The sequence below is a fragment of the Nestor notabilis genome, unplaced genomic scaffold (assembly GCF_000696875.1).
Source record: "Nestor notabilis isolate BGI_N333 unplaced genomic scaffold, ASM69687v1 scaffold9266, whole genome shotgun sequence".
In the NCBI taxonomy this organism is placed as follows: Eukaryota; Metazoa; Chordata; class Aves; order Psittaciformes; family Psittacidae; genus Nestor; species Nestor notabilis.
Window position 1 is genome coordinate 31,629 of NW_009933274.1, and position 12,460 is coordinate 44,088.

Here is a 12,460-nt window from a genome sequence, read left to right on the forward strand (position 1 = left end):
TCTTGTGATTCTATGCTGAAAACATTGTCATTGGGGTTGGGCTGCGTAGGTTTTTCGTGTGGTAAATGAAGTGAGGTTCCTTCTGAAAAACCTGTGTGCTTGTCTCATCCGTTTTTGTTTATTTAGCTGACGACTCCCCCTGTGAACACCCGTGTGCTGGCTTTCCTCTCATCAGTGGCAGGGGATGCTCTGACACGGCACCTCAGTGTCATCCTGCCTGCTATGATGTCTGCGCTCAAAGAGAAGCTAGGGACCAGTGAAGAGCAATTGGCAAGTAGCATGGCTCAGCTCTTTGATATGACAGGTTGTCTGATGATAGTGCTTTGGGTTTACTTCCCAGCGCAGAATCTGTGTTCTGTAGATTCACAGATTGCGTGTTTTAATTCAGTCCATTAGCTTCTTCAGGATGAGTCTTTTTGCCTGGTGGCATATTGTGAGTTGAAAAACGTATGCTTTCCAAATCTATTTGTATCCATAGAAAAGTCTCTTTGGCCTGCAACAGGATACAATTCTCAGTCTACTTATTCTTGGAGAACTGCCAGCGTGTCTAGTTAACTTTGTATTTATTCTTGGTGTAGAAGACTGAGAGATTAAAGGGCTGAAGGGAGGAAATCTCTTCTGCTGCTGTACTGCTTTCTGAAACATCTCATATTTGGACTCCAGAGAACACCCTGGAGTTGAGATTTCAGATAGACATGTATATAGTTGGTGTCTGCTGTGTAGATGCCCATTAGATCAGCTTCTAGCCCCGAGTCTGCCTGGAGATCTCTAATGTAGCTACGGATGTGTTTGTTATTAGTATTATGACACAGAGCATTAAACAGCCTAAATCACAGAAATGTTATCTGACAAGGCCCACAATCTGATGGGTGAGTAAGAAAGATGGGGCAGACTGAGCATTTCTGTAAATGAGCCCTTCTACAGCTGGGGAGTCCCCTGTGCAGCAATCAGTTCAGCAGAGTTGATTACATTTTGAGGGTTGGTTATATACCTGTCTCTGCTACAGGACTGATTCGAGCCTTTTATGGTGATGTGACCAGCTATTTAATGAGAAGCAATTAGCAGGTGGGATATGTTGTAATATTTCTCTGAAAAGATAATGCTGTGGATAATGTGGGGAAACCTGGGACTAAATCTGGCTTTGTTCTATTTGAGAGTTAATGTAAAATTAATTTGGACTCTTTAGGAGATGGCAAACTGCCAGTCTGTAATCCTGTCTGTGGAAGATGATGCTGGACAAAGAATTATAACTGAAGATTTGCTAGAAGCTACCCGCAGCCCTGAGCTGGGAATGAGGCAGGCAGCAGCTGTCATGCTGAATATCTACTGCTCCAAGACAAAAGCAGACTATACTGGTCATCTCAAGAGCTTGGTTTCAGGCTTGATACGGCTGTTTAATGATACCAACCCTGTAGTTCTGAATGAAAGCTGGGATGCACTTAATTCCATCACCAAGGTGAGAGGCAGCTTAAAAAGATTACAGTGGTAATGCTTGGCAAGGAGCAAACGGGGATAGCTGGTGAAACACTGCCTAACTTGAAACTTCTGTTTGGATTATAAACTACATTTACATTTGCAAATGTTGTAAGATAAGCTTAACTTCAGCTTTGTGAGCAAGGAGGCAGGAAACGGGTGTCTTCTCACACTATGCACAGGGAAAAGCTGGTTACCGTGTTGCCTCATCTATGTCTTACCCATCTCTCCTGCAGAAATTAGATGCTGGGAACCAGCTTGCTCTCATTGAAGACCTGCACAAGGATATCCGGATTGTAGGGAATGAGGCCAAAGGCGAGCATGTGCCAGGATTCTGTATTCCTAAGAAGGTAAAAGATGAGAATGAGCATGGATTTGTGCCAGCCACAGTCCCCTACCTTTTGAGGGAGCTGATTGATGTAACTTTACAGCTAGTAGAAGCAGTGACTATTTGCGCTTTCCAAAGCTGTGTGTTGGAGAGGCTTTTTGTAGATTGCTGCTGCTCTTGAGTTACCCTGCAGAAGACTCCTCTTGTAACAAGATCTTTGACAATTCTGTTATGCATGTAAGTCGTGGTCGCTGGCTGCTTTTTATGGGGGAGGAATGCTGGGCTTCTGTGCCAAGCTTCTCTGGTTTAAAAATTCCCTGAGCTGCCACCACTTTCCTCATAGCAACTGGCTTAGTAAGGCATAGATGCATGAAATCAAACCAAATAAAAGTAGCTCTATAAATGTGAAGCAGGCAGCTGAAGGTCAACAGGAAATGGAGAGAAACTCTCTGACTTTGTGCATCTGGTGTATAACAGGAGCAAAAATAAGATACATAATTTTTTGCAACTTAGCTTCTAAGCTTTCTTATCTGATTTTCATGACAGGGAGTGACTTCCATACTCCTGGTGCTGCGGGAAGGTGTTTTAACTGGTAATCCAGAGCAGAAGGAGGAGGCAGCAAAGGCCTTAGGGCTGGTTATTAAGCTGACTTCTGCTGAAGCTCTTAAGCCATCTGTGGTGAGCATTACTGGGCCACTTATTCGGATCTTGGGAGATCGGTTCAGCTGGAATGTCAAGGTGGCTCTACTTGAAACATTAAGCCTTCTTTTAGCAAAGGTAAGATTCAAAGTAGTTGACTGTGGTTAGTGAACATTTTCCATGGTAGCCTTCTGCAGTACCTCTTGTTGTTCATGTAAACACAGCTAGGATGTGCTGGTGTGGATTTGGTGTTTAGGAATGGCACTTTAACTGGATTATATTCTTCCAGCAGCTTCTGGCCTACCAGAAAAAGCTCCCAATGCTGAATCGCTGGGCTGCTTAGAAATATTGCTAAATGCTGATCCCACTTTCAAGCGATTAAAAGCCTGTAATAAATCTCTCCTCTGTGTCCACCATTCTTATGAATTAAGTGCAAAGACGATCACCTTACGTATCTTTGAACTGAACTGAGCTTTTATTTAGTCCTCTGATTGCAAAAGGCTGTTCATGATAGTGTAAAATTTTTCAGATTGGAAAAGATTAGAAGATCTGTGGTGTTGTTTCATGATTCTCCCATTTTACTAGTGTGTTAGATCTGTATAAGACTATTTGTGATAACTACTAGAAGAGGTTGCAGTATTTCCAGGGATTGATTTCTAGCCACTGTTCCAAACTTGACCATGGTACTTTCCCTTCTTTCCTCTCTGTATAGGTTGAGATTGCCCTGAAACCATTTTTGCCCCAATTGCAAACAACCTTCACCAAAGCTCTACAAGACTCGAACCGTGCTGTTCGCCTTAAAGCTGCCGATGCTCTTGGTAAACTCATTGTCATCCATGTAAAAGTGGATCCCCTCTTTACGGAGCTACTGAATGGAATTCGTTCCAGTGATGACTCTGCCATCAGGTAGGCAGTAGGTGATCTCTCAGCCCTTCCTGCTTATTAAGGATGAAAGAAAGGGCTGGGATGAATGAACAAACCCCCCAATGCCAAGAGTAAGATTTACTTACTAGTGAAAGCAGGTGACTTCTAATCAACGGTTGTAGAACAGAGAACATGGATGATAGGGACTTCTGGGTCAGAAGCTCAGCTGTGACAGCATATCAAGGGAAGCGTTGCTTGGTTTCTGCCCACTTCTGTCCTGCACACCCCCAGCAACCTGTTCAGATACAAGACTCTATCAGTTGTCAGCCTGACTTGAAGTAACGCTGCTGTTCTGGTATCCTGAGTGCACAGATCCCTAAGAAAATAACTTCTTGATTTGAGAATTTTAATGTTTGAATAATCAGGAAATATTTACATTGTAACAGACACAAGTACACAAACATGGGAATATTCTCTAGCATGGAGTTGTCAGCAGTGCAGCGGGGGGGATCTGAGTATCTGCCTCCTAAACTGTAAGGTGTATTGGCGTAATTCATAGAGTCATGGCATGGTTTGGGTTGAAGGGAGCTTAAAGCTCATCTAGTTCCAACCCCTGCCATGGGCAGGGACACCTTCCACTAGAGCAGGTTGCTCCAAGCCCCTGTGTCCAACCTGGCCTTGAACACTGCCAGGGATGGGGCAGCCACAGCTTCTCTGGGCACCTTGTGCCAGTGCCTCAGCACCCTCACAGGGAAGAGCTTCTGCCTCAGAGCTCATCTCAATCTCCCCTCTGGCAGGTTAAAGCAATTCCCCTGGTCCTGTCCCTACAGCCCCGTGTCCGAAGCCCCTCTCCAGGTTTCTTGTAGCCCCTTTAGGCACTGGAGCTGCTGTAAGGTCTCCTGAGAGCCTTCTCCAGGCTGACCCAGCCCAGCTCTCTCAGCCTGGCTCCAGAGCAGAGCTGCTCTAGCCCTCGCAGTATCTCCATGGCCTCTTCTGGACTTTGCTCCAAGAATTCCATATCCTCATGCTGGGGACACTCATGTTATTATGTGTAGGAAACTGCTACAGGTATCCAGAGCTCAGTTTCTTCTTTGTGAAGAGGCAGGGTCTGACTATATGTTGTGATCACTTCTAGGGACACAATGCTGCAAGCGCTGCGGTTTGTAACACGAGGAGCTGGTGCAAAAGTAGATGCTGCCATTAGGAAGAATATCAGCATGGTGCTTCTAGGGATGCTGGGACATGATGAGGTACTGCTTCAGCCAGCTGCAAAGGATCCCTGCTCTAGACAGTCTTATTCCTAATATAAAATCAGAACTTTCTAACAGAATTATGTTCTAAAATAACTTCTGGGGGAAATTACTGATGATAGAGCAGGAAGAAGCTTGTCTGAAGATGCATGTGGTTGGGTGTCACTAAACTGAATATGGTCTGTAAAATTGATCTTATTGGAGCCTTATAATGTGCTGAGTGTCAGGTGCAAGAATTAGAGATCCCCAGCCAGTCACTGGTAACTTGGAAAATCCATGAGTTTAACGTTTCCTTAGCAACCGTGGATGTGAGTTTGACCTGCAGCTCTTCACTGACGTGTTTGAGGCAGCTCTGAAGTCAGGATTTGTTTTTTTTCTTGGAGAAAGCTTGCAGTACCTCCACTGTGTACACATACCTCTGCGTGTGTAGGCTCTCAGGTGTGGTTCATCATTTAACATCAGAAATTTTTCAGATAATGGTAGATTTTTCTACAACAAGGAAAAAGCTCTCCAAGTTTAATACAGGGTCTTCTGTATATAGCAGATAGCAAAAGTATCATCTGTGAGATTAAAATTACCTAGTGATTTCTTCCTTGTGTCTTAATCTGTGCAACATAGACATGCAACTGTTGACATGCCAGAAAGAGAAGAATTGAAAAATTCCCACTGGGTTGTAAGTTTTGGGCTGGAGAAGAGTAACTAGTGATGGGATGGTCACATAAGCCAGAACAACAAAAGCCTGGAGGTTTTAAATCAGAAGTAGTATGAGTCTGTCACAGAGGAAGCTCATTTAGAGATGCTTCCTGAGTAATGTTTCCTTTCTAGGCACTGAATCTTCATATAACTCTTGTGAACATGTCTTTTAAAACGTTCACTTTCATCTTTCTGACTGTCCCATTTTAATAAATTAGAATTTATTGTGAGGTCTGTAAATCTTCAGTCTCTGCTGGTCTTTTGACTGTGGACTTGGCTTTAAGTTCCATTATGTACAAAACCCCTTGTGAACTGGCAGAAATCGTAGGAATGAAATGCTTATTTCCTCCATCTCTCTTTATTTTGTATCACCTTCTGTCACTTGCTCCTCTTGCCACTGTCTCTGATGTGTATTGCACTCAGCTGGTGTTCCTCTTTTCCCCCTTCCCTCATCAGGACGCCACCCGCATGGCCTCAGCTGGCTGCTTAGCAGAACTCTGCGCGTTCCTGTCGGAAGAGGAGCTCAGTACTGTCCTCCACCAGCACTTACTGGGTAGGTGAAGCTGTTTAGAGTGACTGGAACTGGTCTGCAAGCAAGGGAAGATACCTTCTCAGCTATTGGTTCAGGGAGACTTTGTGATGAATTATTTAGGTTCTTCCTCTTTATCTTAAACCTGAATCTCTAGATTTTCTTGTGCTTTTCTGTGCTCATGGCTGTTGATTTGTGCACCCTGGAACATCGTTGAGCACTGGGTGGTGGCTCTAATTTGGGATTACCCATGCTTCTATCTTCTGGATTTGTTTTCAGATGAGTTGATTAAAGATGATCATGGGTCACTCATTGCTACTGCTAATGCAGAGCGGATGGGGGGTGGTGGGATGTTCAGGCAAGGTGAATGGGAAGGCCATTCCATCTCTTTTGATGACACTGTGATCTTAGATTGGCTTATGCTAATTGCAGGCCACATCTGATGGCTTCACATGCTTTTGGAGAATTAACTGGTTTGCCTCTAAGTTAGAAAAACCCATGAATTTTAAAGAAACTCACAGTGTTTGGGAGTGCTCTGGGATTACTGTCCCTGCAGGATTAAAAAGGGTCTGTGAGCTGGTTTCAGATTACTGAGACTTCTACAGTTTTACTGGTCAGAGCTTGTGTAATTCCAATGCCAAACTCCTTCATGCACCAGGAGATTTGGGGCTGCTACAGGTGACCAAGAGCATCAGAAGTAACAGGGTTGAACAATACAGTCACTTGCTTGTCTCTTTGTCTGCCCATGAGGTGTTCCTGTCTGGTTGTGTTTCAGCAGTGTTTGGCTTTTTGGGGCAAGTGGAAGCAAGGCATTTCATTGGAGGCTGTTTATGATTTCGTTTTATGGAAGTGAATTGACAAGCTGACAAAAGCTTTCTTAGACAAAGAGGAAGGGATGTCAGGAGCCTTGCTATAATTCCATTCTTTGCAGCAGATGTCTCTGGCATTGACTGGATGGTGAGGCACGGCCGAAGCCTGGCGCTCTCTGTGGCTGTCAATGTTGCTCCTGGCAGGCTGTGCTCCCCTAAGTACTACAACAGTGTTCAGGAGATGATCCTCAGCAATGCCACTGCTGACAGGGTAAGTGCTACATGAGAGTGGGTGAGTTCTGTTGCAAGCACTTGTTAGGAGCAGTTTTATATTTTAAAGGGGTGCAGGTTCTATGTGTTACCACATGGAGTGAAAATCCCCAGTCTGAAGATTCTCCCTTGGCTAGATGCAGGTTTTATAGGGAAATTACATGACTCTCCTGATGTCTGTGGAGTTGAAAATTAAATGATCTTCAACTGCAGAGCAGCTTTCATTGGGAGTAAATTATACTTCTGTTTCCCTATTGAAGTTCTCATTTGCAGGCCAGGTTTACAAGGAGTGTGGATATTTCATTCGAGGAGGAAGATTTTAAATCCAGGGTTGAACAAGTAATTTGGTGTGGGGAGCTTGGGGGCTCGGTGGGACCTATCACATGATTCCATGTGGCTCACAGCCACATTATGATGTTTTCACATTACCCAATAACATTAACCCCACTGCTTTGCATGCTGCAGTACTTATGAAAGATGGGTTTCCAGACCCTGAGCCTAGCTAAAGGCTGCTGAACCCTGCTGTAGCAATACCTTTTCTTGCCTTTATGTTGAAGATTCCCATTGCAGTCAGTGGCATCAGAGGGATGGGCTTTCTTATGAAATACCACATGGAAGGAGAAGGGAACCTGCCTCCAAAACTTTCCAATCTCTTTATTAAGGTAAGAACTTTTATGGTAACTCCCTGGCATTGTTCTCACATGGTTTGAATCTTTGAACTAACTTACGGGTGGCTTTCTCTATTGAATTTCTGGATGGAAACCCAGCATGAAAACTAAAAGCTTGGTTGCCTTATTTTGGGAAGCTCCAAATCCCCTGATCCCTGAAAGTCCAGCTATTTCTATTTTGTGGCAGAGTACAGACAGAATCACTTTCTTAGCCTGCTTTGCTGTTGTGAATACAATACTGCTGTCCCTGCTGTACTGTGGAAATGTGGTAAACTTCAGGTTTGATTCTTGTGGATTCATTTTTTCCTTTGCAGTAACAAATAGCAGAGAGGAGTGGGGGGAGTTGTTGGGTTTTTAAGGTTACTAAAAGGCAAAGGGCCTTGGTTAGAAATGCTTCAAATACTAACTCTCACCTGGTTTTGCTTCAGTTCTTTTTGATTTCCACTACTGTGCTCAGAAAGACTGAGATAAGAGAGAGTACTGAAGTTAATGCCTTTTTCAATTAATATCTATTTAAATATTCTACCTCACAATTCCTTTCTTGGTTGTTCTGTTTTTTTGATGTGCCCCCTCTCCCATCTCTCATGGTAGACAGGATCTGAATTTTGAACATTAGAACCTCAGGATGTTTTTAGTGTCTTAGAAAAGATGGAGGAAGATAGAATGACAGGTAATGCTGGAGCAGGAGAACTGCTTTTTATTTTGTCTGTCTAAATGTATTGCAGTCCTTCTCAATTCACTTGAAATGCTATCAAACATACAAGTTGACATGATGCAGGCCATCATTCCTCAAAACAGGCTTTTTGTTTGAAATTCTACATTTATATATTAATTTGTATCACAGTACTGTATTAAAATATAAACCACAAGTATAACTGTCACAATACCTTTATCACAGTATTAATAATGCAGTTGACATTCAGATGTTGGCTTTCATGCTTTAAATATGTTGAGAATAAACAGAAAATACAAACCTCTAATATATGTTTTTATTTATTTTAAAATTAATTCCACTGTTGAAATACACTTTATACTCCAGCCTGAGACTCACTTGGCTGTTGCTGCCCTTAGTGGTCATTGTCATTTCCTGAGACAGTTGAAAGTGTGTGACCCTGTTGTCAGCCACATTTTGAGAAGTTTTCTTTTGAAAAGGTGTCTTGTTTTCAAGGTTTGGTCTTCTTTTACTGCTACACAATTTAGTCAGACTTCTTGGTAACAAGTTTGTGTACCTGTGAGTTGAAAACTGTTTGCTTTTCCTGGTACAATTTAAAATACTTAGAAAAAAAGATAATGTACTGCTTTAAATACCTGTCCTTGATATATCTGAATTTATGTCCATCTCTGTCTCCCTCAGTGTCTTCAGAACTCATCCAGTGACATAAAGTTAGTTGCAGAAAAGATGATTTGGTGGGCAAATAAGGACCATCTTCCCTCACTGGATCCTCAGACAATTAAGCCAATTCTCAAAGCACTCTTGGACAACACAAAGGACAAAAACACCAGCGTAAGAGCCTACAGTGACCAAGCTATTGTCAACCTTCTAAAGATGAGAGCGGGTGAAGAAGTGCTTGAGGTATGAGACAGAAGGAAATGTAATCATTGTTTGAAGGCTGTGTCGTGTTGCTCTGCATGTGGTTAAGTGTTGTGTTCAAAATGTGCTGGCAGCCTCTTATGAAGGAGATGGAGTGGGACATTCCCGTTTGCATCAGTATTCTAGTGCTCAGCCTTGAGAAATAAGCAATACTGATACTGTACAACCTTGCAGTGTAGTATTAATAAAATCAAGGTGTTTAACATACCTTCCATGTTTAAGATAATAGCGTTGCTTTCAAACGGCTTTAAGCCTTTACTGTGCTGTAGTTGCCCTAGCTAGGACTGCTAGCTTAGTGTATCCACTGCCAGACCTCTTTTCTAAGTCTTAGCTGCTTTTGGATAGTTCTCATGTCTGGAATTGCAAAACCAGATGAAGGACTTGGGTATGTGTGAAAGATTTTAGATAAATACATGTGTAAGGCACTTACATTTACTCTTATTTTGCACCATATGTCCTAAGGAATTGGTAATTGGTGGTGTCTTCTTTTCACAGTCAGTTTCCAAGATTCTAGATGCTGCCAGCTTGGAGCTTCTCAACGAAAGCTGCAGGAGATCCCTGAAGAAGCTGGCTGGCCAGGCTGACTCTGATGAACAGATAGATGACACTATACTGACGTGATAAAGCTCTGTAAGACAAGAAAACACTGAACCAACCGCTGCATCAGCATTTCAACTCAAACACCTATTTAAAATGTTTTCATTTTTGAAAATGTTAATTCTGATGGGGTTTCATGAAAAGGAGTCCCAGAGAGTATTTTAGTATCAAATATACCAGAATAGCCTTAATTAGACCCACATTAGTTGAAAATTGAAAATTTGGTCCCCTTTTTGAAACAGATAATGCACAAGAAATACTAACCAGTACTTGTAAATCGTGGCCAATTGTGAGATGTAGCTAGAGCACATCAGGCTTCAACTTTGGTGACACCTATTTCCTTGCCAGGGTCTGTGCAAAAACTCCAGTACTGGAAGTATTGTTGGTCTTTTCCACGGACCCTGTGAAGCAGGAATAGAACTCAGTGACAATGAAAGCATTGTGTTTTTGTGTACTGCTACCTTGCTGCTTGTGACGGTTCTGAAGACTCAAAATCCCTGTAAAACAAAGTATTTAAAATAGCCTTAGAAACTACAAATGCGAAAGGGGGATTAAATGCAGTCTGTTTAAAGAAGGAACATTTAATAAAGGCTCTGACTTTGATCCTTTTGGTGTAAACTGTTCTTTTTACAAATTCATTTGTCAACAACCTCATACTGTGATTTACTTTTTGGCCCTGCTTTTTCTACAGCATAGTTTGTAGAGTGGGTAGTGCTGTAATCTTTAAACCCTGAGGCAAGCTAGGGTTTAAAACCAAGGCACAACTGACATTTAGTGAAATTTGTAAGTAATTACTCCTATTAGTTTCCAAAGTATTTTTGACTACAGACAGCTTTTTGGTTACTCAACTTGTGAAAAATCCTCAATTTTTATGCCTTCAAAGGGCTTCACAAGATACTTGGCACTTCCAACATTGAAAGTTTTTTTTCTGGTCAATGGGTTGTACTGCTTCAAGAAAGCAGTATTTTAATTTACTTGGCCACAGACATGTCTTTTAAAATAATTGTTTTAATTTACTAATACCTTTTCTGTCACTTGATGGAAATAGTAAAAATCTTGCTGCAGAATACAAGCTTTTGGAAAGAAAAATGAGCTTTACATCTATGTAGAATAATAGTTAAGTAAACCTTACCTATTTTATGAAACTACACAGCAACTGGTTGCACCTGAGAAGCCAGAGCACTAAGATTTGTTGTTTCAAGTGGGTGGGTGGTGTGTGTGTTGGGGGGAATCTTCCTGGCATGTTATTCTGGATGGCTGAAACCATGATGAAGGGAGAAAACAATACTAGACATCATAATGTTTGAAAGCATAGAATGTAACCACGTGGGAGCACACATTCTGTTAGAAGCAATTTGCCCATTGCTGTGGCAGTAGCAGCAAACAGTATATTTTATCTTCACCATACTCATGCTTAGTATGATACAATCTCAAGCTGGTATTTGGGAGCACTGTGCTTTGAACAGGTCAAAAGTACAAGAACCTGTCAGATCATTCTTCATGTTCTGACAGCTCTCAAGCCTGTGGTGTAGGCTCCTGGCAACAGAGATTTGCTGTAGGAGTCAGTCGAATACCGTTGGAAGAGACATGGGAAAATCAGCTGGTTTACCCCTTATCTAAGACAGACTCAGCTTTAACTGAATTGATTTCCATATAACTGGTTTTTATACCCCTGTGTGATGGAGATTCCGTAACCTTCCCAGGCCATTTCATTACACCAACTTTTCAGACTGTCAGAGCTTACCTTGTGTCTAAAAACCTTCCTTGCTGCTATTTGAGTCCATCACTGCTTGTCCTATTCCCACAGTCGTTGAAACCAGCTCTTTTTTGCAACAACTGCATCATCATTTCAGTGTTCCTAACCCTGGATGAAACAAGTTTAGATTTTTTAAATCTTCTCTCATTGATTTTTCACATTTTTGTTCTCCATGTTCATTCCATTCTGATTCATATTTGCCTCGTGGGGTCCACTGCTGGACTAGGTCTTCCAGAGGAGAATATTGCTTTTCAAGCCTTGTCTAACACACAGGTGTCTATCCCAACACAGCACAGTGCTGTTGGATGTGTTTAGGTTGTGATCAGCTATGAAGCCAAGCTACAAAGTTGCTCTTCAGCTGTTTACTTCCAATCTTGTACTTATGCAGGTGACTATACCAAACTTCTGTACCTCCCCGTTGGTCTCACCAAAATGGTATTCTGCTTATTTCATAACATCTGCATTCTGAAGTGGGTTTTAATTCTGATTTTTGCCTTCCAAAATATTTGCAGATCTTAAACCACCTTAAACCTATGTATTTTGCACCAAATTGGTAATAATCAAAAAGTGAAGACTCAAATACTCAAGGATTTGGTAGTCTCAGAGCACTGGAATTAGTTTCACCTACAATGAATAAGGTATGTTTTGGGATAACAGGAACAGCACTTAAACTATACAATGCAAAAACTTCTATGCACTGAAATACGTACACAAAGTACATGTTTGTACAACGTTTTATGCTATTAAAAAACTACTACATAGGTGGCAAAAAGCTCCATGGTTGTAATGGAATCACTCACTTCATCATTTCACACAGGAAGGAAGAAAAAAATTGCAAGTTCATGTTAAGAATGGCTGTTTGGGCTCCCCTTCATGGGCCCCTTGGCTTACCTGTTTTATCTCAGATTCTAACTGATGCTTCACTTAAATATGTGAAAGAAAATTACAGTTAAATAGAAGCCATTTTATTAACTTGTTAATTTTAGCCAATAA

General features: G+C 41.8%; 1 protein-coding gene across 1 annotated transcript in view; it reads left to right on the forward strand.

The window, feature by feature from the left end:
* The window catches only part of GCN1L1 (GCN1 general control of amino-acid synthesis 1-like 1 (yeast)), a gene marked incomplete at its 5' end in the record, with an annotated part of 40,325 nt that extends 29,996 nt beyond the window's left edge, over positions 1–10,329 (forward strand). Inside the window, 11 exon segments of the mRNA XM_010016792.1 lie at positions 127–270; positions 1,187–1,456; positions 1,710–1,823; positions 2,348–2,578; positions 3,153–3,346; positions 4,440–4,554; positions 5,704–5,800; positions 6,708–6,856; positions 7,413–7,517; positions 8,878–9,096; positions 9,610–10,329. Of these exon segments, the coding sequence (XP_010015094.1) occupies positions 127–270; positions 1,187–1,456; positions 1,710–1,823; positions 2,348–2,578; positions 3,153–3,346; positions 4,440–4,554; positions 5,704–5,800; positions 6,708–6,856; positions 7,413–7,517; positions 8,878–9,096; positions 9,610–9,735 (1,764 nt within the window).
* Between the last annotated feature and the right edge of the window lie 2,131 nt (positions 10,330–12,460).